This window comes from Misgurnus anguillicaudatus, chromosome 14 (genome assembly GCF_027580225.2).
Source record: "Misgurnus anguillicaudatus chromosome 14, ASM2758022v2, whole genome shotgun sequence".
In the NCBI taxonomy this organism is placed as follows: domain Eukaryota; kingdom Metazoa; phylum Chordata; class Actinopteri; order Cypriniformes; family Cobitidae; genus Misgurnus; species Misgurnus anguillicaudatus.
The window spans coordinates 6,029,366-6,050,851 of NC_073350.2; the positions used below are offsets into that span (position 1 = coordinate 6,029,366).

The 21,486-nt window shown below is 40.5% G+C and overlaps 1 protein-coding gene and 7 non-coding genes across 8 annotated transcripts; 1 reads left to right on the top strand and 7 right to left on the bottom strand.

The window, feature by feature from the left end:
• Positions 1-731: 731 nt before the first annotated feature.
• On the bottom strand, positions 732-838 carry LOC141369712 (U6 spliceosomal RNA). The gene has a single exon (XR_012373508.1). It is a non-coding gene; the product is annotated as a U6 spliceosomal RNA (small nuclear RNA).
• A 1,179-nt stretch (positions 839-2,017) lies between these two features.
• LOC141369713 (U6 spliceosomal RNA) lies at positions 2,018-2,124 on the bottom strand. The gene has a single exon (XR_012373509.1). It is a non-coding gene; the product is annotated as a U6 spliceosomal RNA (small nuclear RNA).
• Positions 2,125-3,298: 1,174 nt separating this feature from the next.
• LOC141369693 (U6 spliceosomal RNA) lies at positions 3,299-3,405 on the bottom strand. The gene has a single exon (XR_012373489.1). It is a non-coding gene; the product is annotated as a U6 spliceosomal RNA (small nuclear RNA).
• A 1,172-nt stretch (positions 3,406-4,577) lies between these two features.
• Positions 4,578-4,680, bottom strand: LOC129428310 (U6 spliceosomal RNA). The gene has a single exon (XR_008638952.2). It is a non-coding gene; the product is annotated as a U6 spliceosomal RNA (small nuclear RNA).
• Positions 4,681-5,859: 1,179 nt separating this feature from the next.
• LOC141369710 (U6 spliceosomal RNA) lies at positions 5,860-5,966 on the bottom strand. The gene has a single exon (XR_012373506.1). It is a non-coding gene; the product is annotated as a U6 spliceosomal RNA (small nuclear RNA).
• Positions 5,967-7,146: 1,180 nt separating this feature from the next.
• Positions 7,147-7,253, bottom strand: LOC129428308 (U6 spliceosomal RNA). The gene has a single exon (XR_008638950.2). It is a non-coding gene; the product is annotated as a U6 spliceosomal RNA (small nuclear RNA).
• A 1,179-nt stretch (positions 7,254-8,432) lies between these two features.
• Positions 8,433-8,539, bottom strand: LOC129428307 (U6 spliceosomal RNA). Its single transcript, XR_008638949.1, has one exon. It is a non-coding gene; the product is annotated as a U6 spliceosomal RNA (small nuclear RNA).
• A 5,949-nt stretch (positions 8,540-14,488) lies between these two features.
• On the top strand, positions 14,489-16,312 carry hoxc6b (homeobox C6b). The gene is made up of 2 exons (XM_055184643.2): positions 14,489-15,122; positions 15,471-16,312. The coding sequence occupies exons 1-2, from the start codon at positions 14,744-14,746 to the stop codon at positions 15,770-15,772; spliced, it is 681 nt and encodes a 226-aa protein (XP_055040618.2). The 5' UTR covers positions 14,489-14,743; the 3' UTR covers positions 15,773-16,312.
• Positions 16,313-21,486: the final 5,174 nt, after the last annotated feature.

The following is a 21,486-nucleotide window of genomic DNA, read 5'->3' on the forward strand; positions in this document are numbered from 1 at the left end:
CTGCGTCTGCATCCATTCATACTGAAAGCGGGCCACAAACCCTTCTTCTTTCCAAGACTTGGCAAAACCTTTAAGCAAAGCAATTTGAAATGAGACAAACCATGTTGTCATTCAAAACAAAAGCTGATGTTGAGGCGCTAAGCCCACCACCAATGGGAACTCGCGACCGAGCCGAGGATCAGCAAGATGGTGGCAAAATGAGAAGGCCCACATGCCTGGACCTCACAGAACAAAGGCTCGTGATAAAGGCACATGCAAATTGCAGGGCACTGATTGGAGCTTTCCTGACTATTGTACATGGGCCTTTATCATGCTCTCCATCATTATTGTACGTGGGGGTGTGGCCTATAACGTACTTATTGACAAAAGAAGAGGTTGGAGGGGAAGAAAGCCACAGCATCAGATTTAGTCTAGGCGTCGCCAAAGTTGTTAACCTGACAAAACGAGGACTTGGAGCAACAGAGGCAATTAGCTTGAAGAAACAAACAACAGTTTTCCCAGTGGCCTCCAATCGCAGTTCAGCCATGCTCAGTGCAAACCTTTATCTCGTCCACTGAGAACATTCAATGTGTATTTCTTTTTTCTACTGTTTTTGGTGCAAGGGTGGACACGCGTGATGTAATCGGTCACGATCGCGAGGAAGGCATGTCAGGTGACCATACACCGGAGATTCGGAGGCTGACGTTGGCGCGTATCCCGCTGGCTTTAAAAGCAAACCTGTAAACGACGCATTAAATATGGAGCGCTTCACGGATTTGCGTGTCATCCTTTCGCATGGGCCATGCTTATCTTCTCTGTATCGATGCAATTTTAGTATACGTGCTGCCGTAGCAAGCACAAACACAACGACCCTAACAAGGTCCCTATATGCCTTTTTTCTCAGCAAGCTCTCAGGCAGGTGGTGAGGACAAGCAGACCATATTGCTAAACTCGCACCAGTGCAGCACATTTACATGTATCCGCTTGGCAGATGCTTCTGAGCTGCTAGGAAATCGCCCCCACAACCGTTGCTCTGCCCAGCACAATGTACTACCAACCGAGCTTTCCTTGGGTTGGGCACACGGACGGATTTAACCTCCCACGCGTTTAGGGACGGGGTAACTGAGAGAATGAAGCTTCTCGCGGGATGAGCGTAATGATAAATGTAGCAGCGGCACAGAAAGCACAAGACACACTTGTCAGTGGTACGAGAAACAGAACACAAGGGGCATTGGGCGCGGCCTCAACCATGCTGTGTTTGAGGAGCTGCCTCAAACAAAAGAAAGTTGCTTGTTAAACGGTCTTTACTACGTCTGCATCCATTCATACTGAAAGCGGGCCACAAACCCTTCTTCTTTCCAAGACTTGGCAAAACCTTTAAGCAAAGCAATTTGAAATGAGACAAACCATGTTGTCATTCCAAACAAAAGCTGACGTTGAGGCGCTAAGCCCACCACCAATGGGAACTCGCGACCGAGCCGAGGATCAGCAAGATGGTGGCAAAATGAGAAGGCCCACACGCCTGGACCTCACAGAACAACGGCTCGTGATAAAGGCACATGCAAATTGCAGGGCACTGATTGGAGCTTTCCTGACTATTGTACATGGGCCTCTATCATGCTCTCCCTCATTATTGTATGTGGGGGTGTGGCCTATAATGTACTTATTGACAAAAGAAGAGGTTGGAGGGGAAGAAAGCCACAGCATCAGATTTAGTCTAGGCGTCGCCAAAGTTGTTAACCTGACAAAACGAGGACTTGGAGCAACAGAGGCAATTAGCTTGAAGAAACAAACAACAGTTTTCCCAGTGGCCTCCAATCGCAGTTCAGCCATGCTCAGTGCAAACCTTTATCTCGTCCACTGAGAACATTCGATGTGTATTTCTTTTTTCTACTGTTTTTGGTGCAAGGGTGGACACGCGTGATGTAATCGGTCACGATCGCAAGGAAGGCATGTCAGGTGACCATACACCGGAGATTCGGAGGCTGACGTTGGCGCGTATCCCGCTGGCTTTAAAAGCAAACCTGTAAACAACGCATTAAATATGGAGCGCTTCACAGATTTGCGTGTCATCCTTTCGCATGGGCCATGCTAATCTTCTTTGTATCGATCCAATTTTAGTATACGTGCTGCCGTAGCTAGCACAAACACAACGACCCTAACAAGGTCCCCATATGCCTCGTTTCTCAGCAAGCTCTCAGGCAGGTGGTGAGGACAAGCAGACCATCTTGCTAAACTCGCACCAGTGCAGCACATTTACATGTATCCGCTTGGCAGATGCTTCCGAGCTGCTAGGAAATCGCCCCCACAACCGTTGCTCTGCCCAGCACAATGTACTACCAACCGAGCTTTCCTTGGGTTGGGCACACGGACGGATTTAACCTCCCACCGCGTTTAGGGACGGGGTAACTGAGAGAATGAAGCTTTTCGCGGGATGAGCGTAATGATAAATGTAGCAGCGGCACAGAAAGCACAAGACACACTTGTCAGTGGTACGAGAAACAGAACACAAGGGGCATTGGGCGCAGCCTCAACCATGCTGTGTTTGAGGAGCTGCCTCAAACAAAAGAAAGTTGCTTGTTAAACGGTCTTTACTGCGTCTGCATCCATTTATACTGAAAGCGGGCCACAAACCCTTCTTCTTTCCAAGACTTGGCAAAACCTTTAAGCAAAGCAATTTGAAATGAGACAAACCATGTTGTCATTCCAAACAAAAGCTGACGTTGAGGCGCTAAGCCCACCACCAATGGGAACTCGCGACCGAGCCGAGGATCAGCAAGATGGTGGCAAATGAGAAGGCCCACACGCCTGGACCTCACAGAACAAAGGCTCGTGATAAAGGCAAATTGCAGGGCACTGATTGGAGCTTTCCTGACTATTGTACATGGGCCTCTATCATGCTCTCCCTCATTATTGTACGTGGGGGTGTGGCCTATAATGTACTTATTGACAAAAGAAGAGGTTGGAGGGGAAGAAAGCCACAGCATCAGATTCAGTCTAGGCGTCGCCAAAGTTGTTAACCTGACAAAACGAGGACTTGGAGCAACAGAGGCAATTAGCTTGAAGAAACAAACAACAGTTTTCCCAGTGGCCTCCAATCGCAGTTCAGCCATGCTCAGTGCAAACCTTTATCTTCTCCACTGAGATCATTCGATGTGTATTTCTTTTTTCTACTGTTTTTGGTGCAAGTGTGGACACGCGTGATGTAATCGGTCACGATCGCAAGGAAGGCATGTCAGGTGACCATACACCGGAGATTCGGAGGCTGACGTTGGCGCGTATCCCGCTGGCTTTAAAAGCAAACCTGTAAACGACGTATTAAATATTGGAGCGCTTCACGGATTTGCGTGTCATCCTTTCGCAGGGGCCATGCTAATCTTCTCTGTATCGATCCAATTTTAGTATACGTGCTGCCGTAGCAAGCACAAACACAGCAACCCTAACAAGGTCCCTATATGCCTCGTTTCTCAGCAAGCTCTCAGGCAGGTGGTGAGGACAAGCAGACCATCTTGCTAAACTCGCACCAGTGCAGCACATTTACATGTATCCGCTTGGCAGATGCTTCCGAGCTGCTAGGAAATCGCCCCCACAACCGTTGCTCTGCCCAGCACAATGTACTACCAACCGAGCTTTTCTTGGGTTGGGCACACAGACGGATTTAACCTCCCACCGCGTTTAGGGACGGGGTAACTGAGAGAATGAAGCTTTTCGCGGGATGAGCGTAATGATAAATGTAGCAGCGGCACAGAAAGCACAAGACACACTTGTCAGTGGTACGAGAAACAGAACACAAGGGGCATTGGGCGCAGCCTCAACCATGCTGTGTTTGAGGAGCTGCCTCAAACAAAAGAAAGTTGCTTGTTAAACGGTCTTTACTGCGTCTGCATCCATTCATACTGAAAGCAGGCCACAAACCCTTCTTTCCAAGACTTGGCAAAACCTTTAAGCAAAGCAATTTGAAATGAGACAAACCATGTTGTCATTCCAAACAAAAGCTGACGTTGAGGCGCTAAGCCCACCACCAATGGGAACTCGCGACCGAGCCGAGGATCAGCAAGATGGTGGCAAAATGAGAAGGCCCACACGCCTGGACCTCACAGAACAAAGGCTCGTGATAAAGGCAAATTGCAGGGCACTGATTGGAGCTTTCCTGACTATTGTACATGGGCCTCTATCATGCTCTCCCTCATTATTGTACGTGGGGGTGTGGCCTATAACGTACTTATTGACAAAAGAAGAGGTTGGAGGGGAAGAAAGCCACAGCATCAGATTTAGTCTAGGCATCGCCAAAGTTGTTAACCTGACAAAACGAGGACTTAGAGCAACAGAGGCAATTAGCTTAAAGGAAACAAACAACAGTTTTCCCAGTGGCCTCCAATCGCAGTTCAGCCATGCTCAGTGCAAACCTTTATCTCCTCCACTGAGAACATTCGATGTGTATTTCTTTTTTCTACTGTTTTTGGTGCAAGGGTGGACACGCGTGATGTAATCGGTCACGATCGCAAGGAAGGCATGTCAGGTGACCATACACCGGAGATTCGGAGGCTGACGTTGGCGCGTATCCCGCTGGCTTTAAAAGCAAACCTGTAAACGACGCATTAAATATGGAGCGCTTCACGGATTTGCGTGTCATCCTTTCGCAGGGGCCATGCTAATCTTCTCTGTATCGATCCAATTTTAGTATACTTGCTGCCGTAGCAAGCACAAACACAACGACCCTAACAAGGTCGCTATATGCCTCGTTTCTCAGCAAGCTCTCAGGCAGGTGGTGAGGACAAGCAGACCATCTTGCTAAACTCGCACCAGTGCAGCACATTTACATGTATCCGCTTGGCAGATGCTTCCGAGCTGCTAGGAAATCGCCCCCACAACCGTTGCTCTGCCCAGCACAATGTACTACCAACAGAGCTTTCCTTGGGTTGGGCACACGGACGGATTTAACCTCCCACCGCGTTTAGGGACGGGGTAACTGAGAGAATGAAGCTTTTCGCGGGATGAGCGTAATGATAAATGTAGCAGCGGCACAGAAAGCACAAGACACACTTGTCAGTGGTACGAGAAACAGAACACAAGGGACATTGGGCGCGGCCTCAACGATGCTGTGTTTGAGGAGCTGCCTCAAACAAAAGAAAGTTGCTTGTTAAACGGTCTTTACTGCGTCTGCATCCATTCATACTGAAAGCGGGCCACAAACCCTTCTTCTTTCCAAGACTTGGCAAAACCTTTAAGCAAAGCAATTTGAAATGAGACAAACCATGTTGTCATTCCAAACAAAAGCTGACGTTGAGGCGCTAAGCCCACCACCAATGGGAACTCGCGACCGAGCCGAGGATCAGCAAGATGGTGGCAAAATGAGAAGGCCCACATGCCTGGACCTCACAGAACAAAGGCTCGTAATAAAGGCAAATTGCAGGGCACTGATTGGAGCTTTCCTGACTATTGTACATGGGCCTCTATCATGCTCTCCCTCATTATTGTATGTGGGGGTGTGGCCTATAACGTACTTATTGACAAAAGAAGAGGTTGGAGGGGAAGAAAGCCACAGCATCAGATTTAGTCTAGGCGTCGCCAAAGTTGTTAACCTGACAAAACGAGGACTTGGAGCAACAGAGGCAATTAGCTTGAAGAAACAAACAACAGTTTTCCCAGTGGCCTCCAATCGCAGTTCAGCCATGCTCAGTGCAAACCTTTATCTCCTCCACTGAGAACATTCGATGTGTATTTCTTTTTTTCTACTGTTTTTGGTGCAAGGGTGGACACGCGTGATGTAATCGGTCACGATCGCAAGGAAGGCATGTCAGGTGACTATACACCGGAGATTCGGAGGCTGACGTTGGCGCGTATCCCGCTGGCTTTAAAAGCAAACCTGTAAACGACGCATTAAATATGAGGCGCTTCACGGATTTGCGTGTCATCCTTTCGCATGGGCCATGCTAATCTTCTCTGTATCGATCCAATTTTAGTATACGTGCTGCCGTAGCAAGCACAAACACAACGACCCTAACAAGGTCGCTATATGCCTCGTTTCTCAGCAAGCTCTCAGGCAGGTGGTGAGGACAAGCAGACCATCTTGCTAAACTCGCACCAGTGCAGCACATTTACATGTATCCGCTTGGCAGATGCTTCCGAGCTGCTAGGAAATCGCCCCCACAACCGTTGCTCTGCCCAGCACAATGTACTACCAACCGAGCTTTTCTTGGGTTGGGCACACGGACGGATTTAACCTCCCACCACGTTTAGGGACGGGGTAACTGAGAGAATGAAGCTTCTCGCGGGATGAGCGTAATGATAAATGTAGCAGCGGCACAGAAAGCACAAGACACACTTGTCAGTGGTACGGGAAACAGAACACAAGGGGCATTGGGCGCGGCCTCAACCATGCTGTGTTTGAGGAGCTGCCTCAAACAAAAGAAAGTTGCTTGTTAAACGGTCTTTACTGCGTCTGCATCCATTCATACTGAAAGCGGGCCACAAACCCTTCTTCTTTCCAAGACTTGGCAAAACCTTTAAGCAAAGCCATTTGAAATGAGACAAACCATGTTGTCATTCCAAACAAAAGCTGACGTTGAGGCGCTAAGCCCACCACCAATGGGAACTCGCCACCGAGCCGAGGATCAGCAAGATGGTGGCAAAATGAGAAGGCCCACACGCCTGGACCTCACAGAACAAAGGCTCGTGATAAAGGCACATGCAAATTGCAGGGCACTGATTGAAGCTTTCCTGACTATTGTACATGGGCCTCTATCATGCTCTCCCTCATTATTGTACGTGGGGGTGTGGCCTATAATGTACTTATTGACAAAAGAAGAGGTTGGAGGGGAAGAAAGCCACAGCATCAGATTCAGTCTAGGCGTCGCCAAAGTTGTTAACCTGACAAAACAAGGACTTGGAGCAACAGAGGCAATTAGCTTGAAGAAACAAACAACAGTTTTCCCAGTGGCCTCCAATCGCAGTTCAGCCATGCTCAGTGCAAACCTTTATCTCGTCCACTGAGAACATTCGATGTGTATTTCTTTTTTCTACTGTTTTTGGTGCAAGGGTGGACACGCGTGATTTAATCGGTCACAATCGCGAGGAAGGCATGTCAGGTGACCATACACCGGAGATTCGGAGGCTGACGTTGGCGCGTATCCCGCTGGCTTTAAAAGCAAACCTGTAAACAACGCATTAAATATGGAGCGCTTCACGGATTTGCGTGTCATCCTTTCGCAGGGGCCATGCTAATCTTCTCTGTATCGATCCAATTTTAGTATACGTGCTGCCGTAGCTAGCACAAACACAACGACCCTAACAAGGTCCCTATATGCCTCGTTTCTCAGCAAGCTCTCAGGCAGGTGGTGAGGACAAGCAGACCATCTTGCTAAACTCGCACCAGTGCAGCACATTTACATGTATCCGCTTGGCAGATGCTTCCGAGCTGCTAGGAAATCGCCCCCACAACCGTTGCTCTGCCCAGCACAATGTACTACCAACCGAGCTTTCCTTGGGTTGGGCACACGGACGGATTTAACCTCCCACGCGTTTAGGGACGGGGTAACTGAGAGAATGAAGCTTCTCGCGGGATGAGCGTAATGATAAATGTAGCAGCGGCACAGAAAGCACAAGACACACTTGTCAGTGGTACGGGAAACAGAACACAAGGGGCATTGGGTGCGGCCTCAACCATGCTGTGTTTGAGGAGCTGCCTCAAACAAAAGAAAGTTGCTTGTTAAACAGTCTTTACTGCGTCTGCATCCATTCATACTGAAAGCGGGCCACAAACCCTTCTTCTTTCCAAGACTTGGCAAAACCTTAAAGGAAAGCAATTTGAAATGAGACAAACCATGTTGTCATTCCAAACAAAAGCTGACGTTGAGGCGCTTAGCCCACCACCAATGGGAACTCGCCACCGAGCCGAGGATCAACAAGATGGTGGCAAAATGAGAAGGCCCACACGCCTGGACCTCACAGAACAAAGGCTCGTGATAAAGGCACATGCAAATTGCAGGGCACTGATTGGAGCTTTCCTGACTATTGTACATGGGCCTCTATCATGCTCTCCCTCATTATTGTACGTGGGGGTGTGGCCTATAATGTACTTATTGACAAAAGAAGAGGTTGGAGGGGAAGAAAGCCACAGCATCAGATTCAGTCTAGGCGTCGCCAAAGTTGTTAACCTGACAAAACGAGGACTTGGAGCAACAGAGGCAATTAGCTTGAAGAAACAAACAACAGTTTTCCCAGTGGCCTCCAATCGCAGTTCAGCCATGCTCAGTGCAAACCTTTATCTCCTCCACTGAGAACATTCAATGTGTATTTCTTTTTTCTACTGTTTTTGGTGCAAGGGTGGACACGCGTGATGTAATCGGTCACGATCGCGAGGAAGGCATGTCAGGTGACCATACACCGGAGATTCGGAGGCTGACGTTGGCGCGTATCCCGCTGGCTTTAAAAGCAAACCTGTAAACAACGCATTAAATATGGAGCGCTTCACGGATTTGCGTGTCATCCTTTCGCAGGGGCCATGCTAATCTTCTCTGTATCGATCCAATTTTAGTATACGTGCTGCCGTAGCAAGCACAAACACAACGACCCTTACAAGGTCCCTATATGCCTCGTTTCTCAGCAAGCTCTCAGGCAGGTGGTGAGGACAAGCAGACCATCTTGCTAAACTCGCACCAGTGCAGCACATTTACATGTATCCGCTTGGCAGATGCTTCCGAGCTGCTAGGAAATCGCCCCCACAACCGTTGCTCTGCCCAGCACAATGTACTACCAACCGAGCTTTCCTTGGGTTGGGCACACGGACGGATTTAACCTCCCACCGCGTTTAGGGACGGGGTAACTGAGAGAATGAAGCTTTTCGCGGGATGAGCGTAATGATAAATGTAGCAGCGGCACAGAAAGCACAAGACACACTTGTCAGTAGTACGGGAAACAGAACACAAGGGGCATTGGGCGCGGCCTCAACCATGAGGAGCTGCCTCCTTCTTCCTTTGAGGAGCTGCCTCAAACAAAAGAAAGTTGCTTGTTAAACCGTCTTTACTGCGTCTGCATCCATTCATACTGAAAGCGGGCCACAAACCCTTCTTCTTTCCAAGACTTGGCAAAACCTTTAAGCAAAGCAATTTGAAATGAGACAAACCATGTTGTCATTCCAAACAAAAGCTGACATTCAGGCGCTAAGCCAGGGGTGGGCAATTCCTGGCCTGAGGGCCACAGCCCTGCAGAGTTTAGCTCCAACCCTAATCAAACACAGCTGACAAATCTAATTGAAGTCTTCAGGACTGTTTGGAAATGACATTCAGGTGTGTTCGATTAAGGTTGAAGCTAAACTCTGCAGGACTGTGGCCCTCGATGCCCACCCCTGCGCTAAGCCCACCACCAATGGGAACTCGCAACCAAGCCGAGGATCAGCAAGATGGTGGCAAAATAAGAAGGCCCACACGCCTGGACCTCACAGAACAAAGGCTCGTGATAAAGGCACATGCAGGGCACTGATTGGAGCTTTCCTGACTATTTTACATGGACCTCTAGCTTAATTTTTTCCACAAACCAGTTCCGATAGGAGTTTTACTTAAACATGATCTCAGGGGCAGAAAGAAATATGATTGGTTCACTAAAATAACCAATGAAAGTGCTCGTTGGTGTTTTAAGCCCTCAACCAGAGCTTTCAAGGAAGCTTCTGCAGTTATGCAGTTCGAGTTCACTGTTGGTCAGATGAGTAGCGCAGATGGTTAGATAGGAATGTGACTGGAAACTGCCAGTTTCACATATTGGTTACTCAATTTTTTTTCTTTTTTCAAACCATTGTTGCTTGGTAGTGGGTTTAAATTTGTGTTTTTTGTCTGTTCTTTAAACTGTTTTCACTTGGGATTAGAGTTGGGTTAGGACGTCTTTTATGTAACAAAGTTGTTCTAACCCCAATCCCAAGCCCCAATGGTTAAAAAATAGGAAAAACAATTGAGTAACCTATGCATGAAACTGGAACGAAAAAGAAAGTCGGGCCACCGACACGTGAAAGCACGGAAAAACAACTTAAACGCTCAAAACATTTTGAGCTTAATTCAAAACAGTCACATTCCTATCTAACAATCTGCGCTACTAACCTGACCAATGGTGAGCTCGACCTGCTTCACTTCAGAAGCTGCCTTGAAGGCTCTGGTTGAAAGCTTAAAACACCAATGAGCACTTTTATTGTTCATTTTTGTGAGCCAATCATATTTCTTTCTGCCCTGAGCTCATGTTTAAGTAAAACTCCTATCTGAACTGGTTTCGGGAAAAAATCACGCTTGGTGACCACAGTACTAAACTGTTGCCAGTGCCATCTTTGAAAATAAACTAGGACTTAAACTTAACAAATATAGATTACATCTCTTTTTAAACATGCTCCATAATTCTCTTAAATATATTAATCATAAGGACTGCATGGTCAGCGTTGGTAAGTAATCTATCCATCATGCTATTAACCTGTTAAAAATTGGAAATGTTCAACTTTTTGGTACATGTTGGTACCATGTTTTGTGGTAAAGGAGAGAAATCTATGGGGCGGTTTCCCGGACAGGGATTAGACAGGGAACTGTCCAAACAGAAAACAACTTGCACTGACATAACAAAAATACATCACTGCCCTTTGTTTTGCCTCAAAATGCATGCCAGTAATGTTTTTAGTAAGGCATGTTTTTTTTTAAACTAGTTATATTTCCTAATTAAACTAAGGCCTAGTCCTGGCTTAAACTAATCTCTGTCCTGGAAACCACCCCAAAATAGCCTAACATTAGGCTACTGCATATGCAGTTTGTGTCTTTGCTCGCCCGTAAAGAAAATTAATATTGAACAGCATAGTTATGATGCTACAAATTCTCAAAGACACAAAATTTACTTTGTGAACATTTATGAAGTCCATTGCTGCCATCTAGTGGTCTTTCATTTATGCCTTGCTTTATTGTTTTGCTTTAATTTCTTAAGATAATAAACAAAGATGCAAGAAAGTATGGAAAAATATGCTACTGCACTAAATAAAATTGTACTGTACCAAGGGATTTCATTAAGCCTATATTGAAACCCTTTTGTACACTATGATTTTATTTGGTGCAGTAGCATATTTTTAAATTATTTTTTCTCATTTCATCTTTGTTGACAATAAACAATAATACATATATTTATATATATATACTGAGTGTAAACATGTTACAATTTCATCTTTACTGTAATGTAGAAATTTGAGACATTTCGACTAAAATCTTTGTCCACAGTATATCCTAAGCAAATGTCTAAATGTCACTAGTCACCCAGTGGCTGTGACAAGAACATTTTTGTGTTATTTTCTTGTGAGTAAATTCACTATACAGCTTGCACAGGCGTCATAGCATTCTTTGTCGGTAAAATAGCGATAGGTAAACCCCAAATTAAAATATATATTTGAGAAAGTAAGGTTTAAGTCTAAAGGAAAGTTGCAAGTAAAAATATATAACGTGCATCTCTTTTAACAAGATACAATTTATTTAATTGGTGCAGATCCTTAGTGAGGTCATTTGAAAGCTAAACATAAATTAATCTGATCAAATTTTGCATTTATTTATTTATTTTTAAACTAACATTCGTTTTTATTTGCATTAATGGAACTAGTTATTTTCGTTTTAAATGGGTGTTTAGTTATGGGCTATATATACCCAGCTAGAAATTAAAAGTTCTAAGAACGTTCTCTGAAAGTTCCCAATGTTCCCAAAAACATTCTGCCAACGTTAAAAGTGACTAGTTTTTTTTTTAAGTTCTAAGAACGTTTCTGTTGTCTGAACGTTAGAGGAATGTTACATTTTACCATTTTTAAACGTTATGACAATGTCATGTTTTAATGTTCACACAATGTTTAAAACAACAACTGTTTATTATATTGAATTGTTTGACTGTTATGTAAATGATAGAGAAACATTGAATTTAATTATTTTAGAAAACATTATTTCTGAATGTTCAGTAAATATATTGCTGTAGAAAACACAATTCACTTACTAGGTTTAGATGTTGATGTTTTGTGGTGCTTGGTGCATGGTGGTAAAGATCATCACCTGGTTGGTTTGCTAATCAGGAGTTTATTTTCTGTCAGGAATGTAAATGAGATCCGGTGCTTTCACAGCCGTTTGTCGTTGGGGAGTTTTGGAAACTTTGGACAAAAAATATCCGCTGTATAATTGGGATGCACAAACATCAAGAATCAGAGTATGAATCTCAACCATGGTGACAAATAAATAAAAAACATCATGCTGCAATGCATGCTGGGTATTAACAAATTACAAATCTCATTCAGGACTCCCAGCATACACTGCAGCATGGATAAATTCTTTTTTAAATAAAGGATTTTTTTACAATTTTGTTTGTCGCCGTGGTTGGGATTCGTGGTCTGGTTCTTGGTGTTTGTGCATCCCAATTTTACAGCGGATGTTTTTTGTCCAAAGTTTCTAAAACTCCTTAATGACAAACTGCTGTGGAAGAGCTGGATCTATATACATTGTTGGCAGAAAATGGGCTTTTGATCTGTAAATGGATTGGGTGAGGATCTTTGCCATTGTGTGCCGACGACCACAGAATTGCACTGTTAACTTTGCATGTTCATAACAAATGTGGTGCATTAACACAAAGTTAACACAACCAGGGAAAAAATTAGCAAGCAAAAAGTCAAGTGTCAAGAGTCCAACTAAAACAAACACTAATCACAATAAGGGCGACTTAAAATGAAACAAAACATCAACATCTAAACCTAATAGGTGAATTGTGTTTTCTACAGCAATATATTTACTAAACATTCAGAAATAATGTTTTCTAAAATAATAAAATGCAATGTTTCTCTATCATTTACATAACAGTCAAACAAGTCAATATAATAAACAGTTGTTGTTTTAAACATTGTGTGAACATTAAAACATGACATTGTCATAACGTTTAAAAATGGTAAAATGTAACATTCCTCTAACGTTCAGACAACAGAAACGTTCTTAGAACTTAAAAAAAAACTAGTCACTTTTAACGTTGGCAGAATGTTTTTGGGAACATTGGGAACTTTCAGAGAACGTTCTTAGAACTTTTAATTTCTAGCTGGGTAGACTGCTTAAAACACACTGAAAACTTAAGTCCATGTTTGTATTTGTGAATTCGAATAATAAGTGTTTCACTATTTAATGTGACACATGCAGGCTTTTAATACTGAATATAGTTTGTTTATCTTGGATGGCTTAAAGAGATAAATATATAAGAGATTTTGTCGTAAATAAGTGTACCTCTTTTACAAAAGTTCTTAAGCGTATGTTCAGTAAACTTAAGTTCAAATAGTAAAGTTGTGTTGTGCAACAATTGCTGTGTCGTGTACTGTGTTTAAAGGTTATATTATTTCTTAAAATTGTGTAGAATAAATACACAGAAACCCTATGAGATGAGCAGGCGTCTGCAGACAATAATGTTAATCGATTTGTATCAGACAGCATAGCGGGCCATTCACTAATTGGATAATTTTATTAAGAAACCTTGTTATAGTGACTGCGGGTTGTGGACATAAATCTGCACTACAAGACATCACCTCTATAAGAAAAAACATAGACAACATGACAATTATTTTTACAGTTAGTATCGCTACAGTACTACTGTGCAGAAGTCTTAGGCCACCATGTCACCATTATATTTGTGTTTTTGCAATGGTATAGTGACCATATACAATGTTATTATTTGTCAAACTCTTAGAATACAACCAGAAAATACAATAACTTTGTTTAAAGTATTTTGTTTAAATATTTATTTAAATTAATTGGTTTCTCATTAATCAACATTAGAACCTAAAAAAGTGAAAACAAATTGGCTGAAAAGGACAAACTGAAATGTCGCATTTACCTGACAGCTGACAATGCATATCACGGCAACCATGGAGTCAAAGGAACTGCCTGAAATTGTGCAAAATGCTTGTAAAAAATGTATGAAATGTTCGTTGAAAATATTTCATTTCTGTGGCTGAAATATGAATCGCTGATACAGTTTGCTCATGGCATATTTAAAACATATTTTATCATATTTATGCGATTTACAGGGAAAATAAGTCTGTTAACTACATTTATAAGACGGCAACTCTAAAATGATAAAAATATGAGATCATTATGTACAAAAACGAAAAAAATAAAAGATTTTAAAAAATGTTAAGCATGTTAAGGAAAATAATATATTTTAAGATAAATCACGGTCGCGCCACATGGCATTTAAGTCTGTGGCAAATAAATTCAGTTTAAAAAATCAACAAAATTCAATTATGTGTAATTTTGCAATAGATATTATTTTTGCATTTTAAAATTACCCTGTCCAAAATCTCTTTACGTCATTGAGACACAAAACATGTATATAATTTTGCTCATCTTAATCTGAATTTAAACAATAAATTAACGTCCTGCCCTACGTGTGTTTAAGAGAGCTAGAGAATATTGGAGAAGCCGGAGAGATAGAAAATCAATAATTTCTGAATAAAAGGGATGCGCACACTTGTTCAAGTTCCCGAAGCTGTGGCACAGGGCTGAGAAAGTCAGTCTTTTTCGTACTTATGTTTTTGTTTCCTGTTTGTTATTAGATGAAATTTGTTCAGCTGACATTGTAATCTTATTCTTTTCATAACGAAGGTTAAAATATTTTATTTGCGTTTAAAATCGCAAAACACTTAAAGAAGGGTTTATAAGGAAAAGGGGCAACTGACAAGTCAAAGCGTTTATAGAAAGTGTGGGAAGGAGAGAAAAGCTGGAGCACCGTTTTAGAATAAGGTATGAATTCTTATTTTACGAACCCAACGCTCTCGTGCCATTTAAGCGGTGGTCAAGAAGTTCTTTCCAATGTCGCCCTTAGCTCTACAAACTATGACCCGGTGCGACATTTCTCATCATATGGTTCCGCCGTTGGCCAGAACCGGATATACTCCAATCCGTTCTATTCACCACAAGAAAACGTTATGTTTGGGTCTGAACGAGCAGCGTATGAGTACGGATCAAATGTGATCTACCAGGACAAGGATGTGCTTCCAAGTTGCAGGCATAACCTTGGACAAACACAGGATTACGCTTTAGATCAATGCAGGACTGCGTCTCAAGAAACAAAAGGAGCCATTCAAATATATCCGTGGATGCAGCGAATGAATTCCCACAGTGGTGAGTATTGAGAGGATTTATAAGGAGAGGCCCGGTATATTTAACCCCCGTTTATCACCCCATATTTATGTGATACTCCAATAAAGGCTCATTATCTAAGAAAACACATTTCGATCGTTTATCATCAGCCCAAAATATTAAGTAGCCTAGAAAAAACGTCTTGGGACTTTTAAGAAGAACTGGAATTATGTTTAGCATGAAAAATGTGTATAATTGTATTGACAAACTTGATTTTAACTTCATTGCAAAATATCAGAATTTTGGATGTGTTTGACCCAATAGTATTTAAGGCACTTTCTCCAAGTGATTTCAGGCAAATTATATATTCATAATATTTTTTTCTGACAGGAGTTGGCTATGGGTCTGACAGACGGCGAGGTCGCCAAATCTATTCACGGTACCAGACTCTTGAACTTGAGAAAGAGTTTCATTATAATCGTTATTTAACAAGGCGCAGACGAATTGAAATTTCCAGTGCGCTTTGTCTCACCGAACGACAAATCAAAATTTGGTTTCAGAACCGACGGATGAAGTGGAAGAAGGAGGGCAATCTCACATCCACCCTCAGTGAAATTGGTTCGCTAGGAGCTGGCCAGGAAAGAGACAAAGCGGAAGAAGGGAATAAAATTGAAGAACAGAAGAAAAACTGATGGCCAGCACCAAATGTGCCGTGCGTGTAGAAAATCAAATCTGACAAGTAATATACATAGGCTACCTATCGAACTTCATTGTTTGGTTGTATTCGTACACAAAACTTATACCTGCCAAAAAGCTACAGCCTGGTGGAAAATCCCGCACAGCCGTTCTTGAAATTACACACATCAAAGAAAGCAACTTCTACATGCAACGAGCAGAATGTTTATCTTCAGTGTATGTTGGCTTTTTTCCTAGGTGTGGAAGATTGAAACTGTATAAACGGCACCGTGAAAATGAATACGATTTATGTGGATATCAATTTGTTATGAGAATTTCAAATATTAGCGCATGTGTATTGACATATCTTTTTAATTGTTTACTTGTAGAAATTGTTATGAGAGTGTAAATGCTATTCGTTGCGCAAGCGCTTTGTAAATGCTTGTAAATAATTAAATTCATACAATAGTATTGTTTATGCTTTAAAAAACAACGGTGTAAACTTCAGCACCATATTTTAATATTTTGTGGTCTTAGATAACAAGCGTCATACTGTGTTGCAGCACTTGAATACAATTCAAATCACATAAGAATAAGTTGTTATGACAATAACGACAATGTCTGCTTTCCTGTATGCGTCTATTTAGTTACTATACGGAGTAGTCGCACCATATGCCTAATTGTTATGCAAGTAGAATAAATAAAAAATAGAACAAAAAAATAGATTAACAGAACGCTACTAATATACCTGCAGACATGGATGATCCATTATAAGTTGCAAGGGTTAACGATGTTTAATATTTTTTAACGAATGATTTTCGCATCAAAAGTGTACGTTTTTATAATATGCTACAGTGTTACAGTACTTGTAATGCTTAACTTTTTTCAGTTAATTCTATAAGCAATCAAACTTTACAAAGTGATTCCGTGATCGCGGAAATTATAGGGCCCTGCAATAGTTTCCTAATTTATTAATTTAATTATTGTTTTACTCATTTATCTATGATAAACCACTGGTGGACAAAACAGTAGCTGCTGTACTTATGTGATGGATTTACTCGTAAAAAAATCATGAAACAAACGAATTATCCACTTTTAGTACAGAAAAGTAATTTTGCTATCATAGATGTTAATCAACAGGAACGATCAAGTAAGCCCATTAGAAACACTGAATAAATGCATGAGAAACCTAAACCTATTTTACCTGCAATGATATTTAGAAACAAATTATGTGTAGTAGAATAGAAGATTGTAGAAGAGTAAAAACAATATCTTACATGCATGCCATCAAAGTCTATGAAACATAAATTAATAACATTTTTAAATAATTTGGGACGAAACAATTGTGAATACAATAATTGCTGATGGATGTGCTGTACATTATTTCATAATGAGTTCTGTGTGGATTAGACCTGACAGTTGCTTTGCAAGCCAATGTTGTTGATTTTGAGAACCACTTCAGCTAAAATTAAATATAAACAAGAACAGTTTTCTTTACTAATAAGTTATCTGATTGTGCAATCTTACAACATAATCAAGAATCTTGTTTACTGAACGTCTTTTTATTTTGTGATGAAAACATATAATTCTCAAGACGTGTATCATTTTAAAGATATAGATATATTATTTATTTATAGATTATATTATTATTTAAAGAGATATAACCTAAATGTTAGCACTGGCCCTGTTTTTACATCGTGTATGCTACTGCTTTATTGTGTTCTCTGTCTTTTTTCTTACTCTCAGTGAAAAGACTCACTACGCCACAATTTCCTACTTAACTGTAAACTACTACTAAACCACAAGACCTTTTACCGAATGCTTTAAGTCCGAACAAGTGAAGTGTAAACTTGACTCCTATATTTGATTAGGGTGTAATAAAGTTAACATATATTACACACTGCCTATAATCTATTCCACTAATTTCAGAAGGCCTTTTGAAGACACTGAATACCTGATTTATTCGTTTTTTATTCCCTCTTCCCTTTATTCTCAGATTGTAGGTTCACAATGACCAAAGATTGGGCTTAATATAAATATAGGCTATGTACGGTGTATAAGTGTTCAATAAAAGTTTTGTCTGCACCTAAATAAATTCGTAAAGTAGGCTATACACTTGCCCTAATAATATAAATGTAAGACAATAATATTACATTTATTTTAAATAACCGCAGACAACCCCAACCCCGCTCCCAGACATAACCATATAAAACCATAATACAAACACTTACACTATTTAACTGGGTCTTATACCTTTATGGTTCAACAAACTACTAAATATGGAAACGATTATTTTACGTTTCACAATAAATACATGCATGCCAAGCATGTGCTGCTGATACAATTAAGTCATTCTATAAGCCATGTTTCAGATTAAGTCGGTCATTGCATCACACCTTGACGTGAATTATACATGGGATGCGTTTACCAATACACTGAAAAAAATGATTCATTGAATTTAATCTTTTTTTTTAAGGTAAGTGGTTGCAATCAATTTATTTAAGCTACATTTAAACAAAAGTTGTATATTTTATTTTACTTTACTAATCTTATTTGTTTAAATGTAGCTTAAATTTATTGATTTCAACCACTTACCTTAAAAAATTGATTTAATTCAATGAATCATTTTTTTTTCAGTGTAACAATTGGAACGGATAATCTCCTGGCAGAAAACTACCGGTACTTTTTTTCCGTCATTTCCGTTTACTCAAAAACTGAACATTTTGTAGATTTATAGAACACTGTCCGCAGATTTACAGACCATTCTCCGTAGCCTTTAGAGACACTTCAATCCGCCTATGAAACGCAACAATGGTGACAATCAACAACAAAGCTTCATGCCGCAATGCATGCTGGGTACCAGGATTGTAGAAAACTTTTTCTTAACATTTACTCTCACCATTGCTGAGATTTGTATCCAAAGTGTTGATGTCTCTGAAGCAAAAACACGGCTGACACATTTGCATCCATCTTGTTCAATACAGTGTGTTTTTAGATCAGCATATCACTCTTACACATCTCAGTTCTTAATCTTATTTTATCATTTCATATTTAAATGTTAGGCAGCATAACATAAAAACAATCAAACTTAGATGACATCATAGACAATTCTACTTTCTCAAGCAACAAACAAGTCGCAATTACTACAAATAAAACCATTTGTTGCAATGCTAAAAGAGCAGAGTCAGTTTTTGAAGGTCAAGGGACAAAAGTCTAACTAAAGGGAACACTAATCACCATAGTGGTGACTTCAAAGAAATCTAAAACAAACACAAACTGTAGATTTAATGTGATACATTTTGTGGTAAATATCCATTTGACTTACACGTCAAGTCAGAAAGATGATTTGTCTACTAAATCACATGTGTCGACGCGGGAATAGTTTAACACTTGTATCTTGTTCTGACAGCATTTGTTTAGAAGTTAACATCATCCATGTTAAAAAATACCAAGTAGAGGTAACTGCAGACTGGAGCAATGGGCGTGCCATAAGGTCGGAAAGAAATGGGGCGTGCCATGAGGAATGGGCGTGCCGTAAGGTCTTTTCAATTGGACGCGAAAAGCTTCCTGGTCCACATAAAAGCGAGCCATAAACTTAATCACTAATTACACAAATACTTATAAAAGACAAAACACAGTTCTTATACTGTAAAAAATAGCAATAATGATGGAATACATTCAAAAGTACGTTACCTTCGAAACCTTCTGTATGACGCAGGTTACATGACGTCATCGCCACCGCAACTTTTTTAGGATCAGTCATTAAAAAACATTCATACTGTTTGTGATAAATGAACTTTTTGTAACACATCACTTTAAGATATTAAACATTTATTTTGTATTGCCCTTTTTCTATTTAATTTTGGACTGACTTTAAAATAGATATTCCTAACTCCAAGAATTAGAATTTAGAACCTCACATTTTACTTTATTTCCAAAACCCATATTTTTCTGAAAAACAAAATTATATAATTCAATTATTTTAAGCATAAGACAAATAAAAGAAACCCTTTTATATATTACCTTTTATAAGACTGATCTCACAGTATACTTTGAAACCTTTTCAAACATCCCAGATAGCATGCAACCATTGAAACAATGTTAAAAATCGTTGATTTGTCAATGTTAATACCATTGAATCAATATCAGGTTTGCCATCTCCATTATTATTGAAAAAATATTGAAATTGCAACAAATCACAATTATTGTGATCAGTGTGTGCTTTAGTTGGGCCCTTTACTCCTGTGTTTTAATGTTAAGTTTTCTTTGTCTGTTGAAGCAGTGTTTTAAAATACATCTGCTATTGCAAAGAAAACAAAGATCTAATGTTATCAAACAGTTTAATTATTGTAGATATACCTAAATAATATTAATGAAATACTATTAAGGTTGTGCAAGAAATGGATATTACAGTACTAATTGGAGACAGTGTCAGGTCTGCTATTTTGAGGATTATAAAAACACATTTAGGTGTTCAAATATATATAAAAACACATTCAAAGCTAGATTACTGAATCTATCTCTGACATCATAAATCGGTCTATGAATGTCATCAATGGTGACGATCAACAAAAGAAAGCTTCACGCTGCAATGCATGCTGGGTATCATCATAGTACTAAACTAATTTATGACTCCCAGCATGCATTGCAGTTGATCGTTTAATCTGAATTTGTTTGATGATTGTCACCATTGTTGAGATTTGTAGGATGAATAATGATGTCTGAATGTGTCAGCATATTTTCTGTTTATCTTGTCACAATGGATTTACAAACCAGAACAATTATAATGGTCAAATATGGATCAACATCATCACATAAAGCAGCTTAATTTTATATCATCTTGACATCTTCATAAAAAGCAATCAGTGTCAACTTAAAGGGGACATATTATGAGATTTTTTTAAAGATGTAAACTAAGTCTAAAATAGGTCTGAGCAAAAGTGTGCCGTTTTGGGTGTGTCATTTAAAATGCAAATGAGCGGATGAAGTGCAACCACTGATCACAATGATGGTGGTTTGTTGCAATTGAAACTCAATTGTGCTGTGAAATATTTTATCTCTCTGTTTCTCTCCATACTAAATGGTTGTGCTGTGGTTGGATAGTGCAGATAAAGTGGGCGGTATTACCTTATTCTGACATCACAATAAGGGCCAAATTACAATGGCCTATTTTTCACATGCTTGCAGAAAATGGTTTACCAAAACTAAGTTATTGGGTTGATCTTTTTAACATTTTCTAGGTTGATAGAAGCACTGGGGACACAATTATAGCACTTAAACATGGAAAAAGTCAGATTTTCATAATATGTCCCCTTTAACTTTGAAACACATCTTTCTTTTCCAGTGCACATGCGTTTCTACATAAACACACACAAATACTACAAAAGAATATAGCTGCAAGCAGCAATTGCGGGGTCAAGCACCTTCAGCGCAATGAGGACCCAAAGCACAGCAAAAACCACACGACGCAGCAAATGCGCAAAGCGCAGAAAGCGTGCAAAAGAGAGCCCGAACCCGAAGCAAAGCAAATGCAGAGCAGAACCACTGCAGTGCGGAGCAACAACAGAAAAGATGGAAAAAATATAACACGTGTGGAAAACCAGACAGGTCGAGAAGAACGTGTTAAAGGGAACACAAAAGGAAATCTCAATAAGTGAAAGTAAGAGCTGGGATTCGAACCCATGACCTCAAGTTCCCAAAGCACGGCACTAACCGCATGCGCCACTGAGTA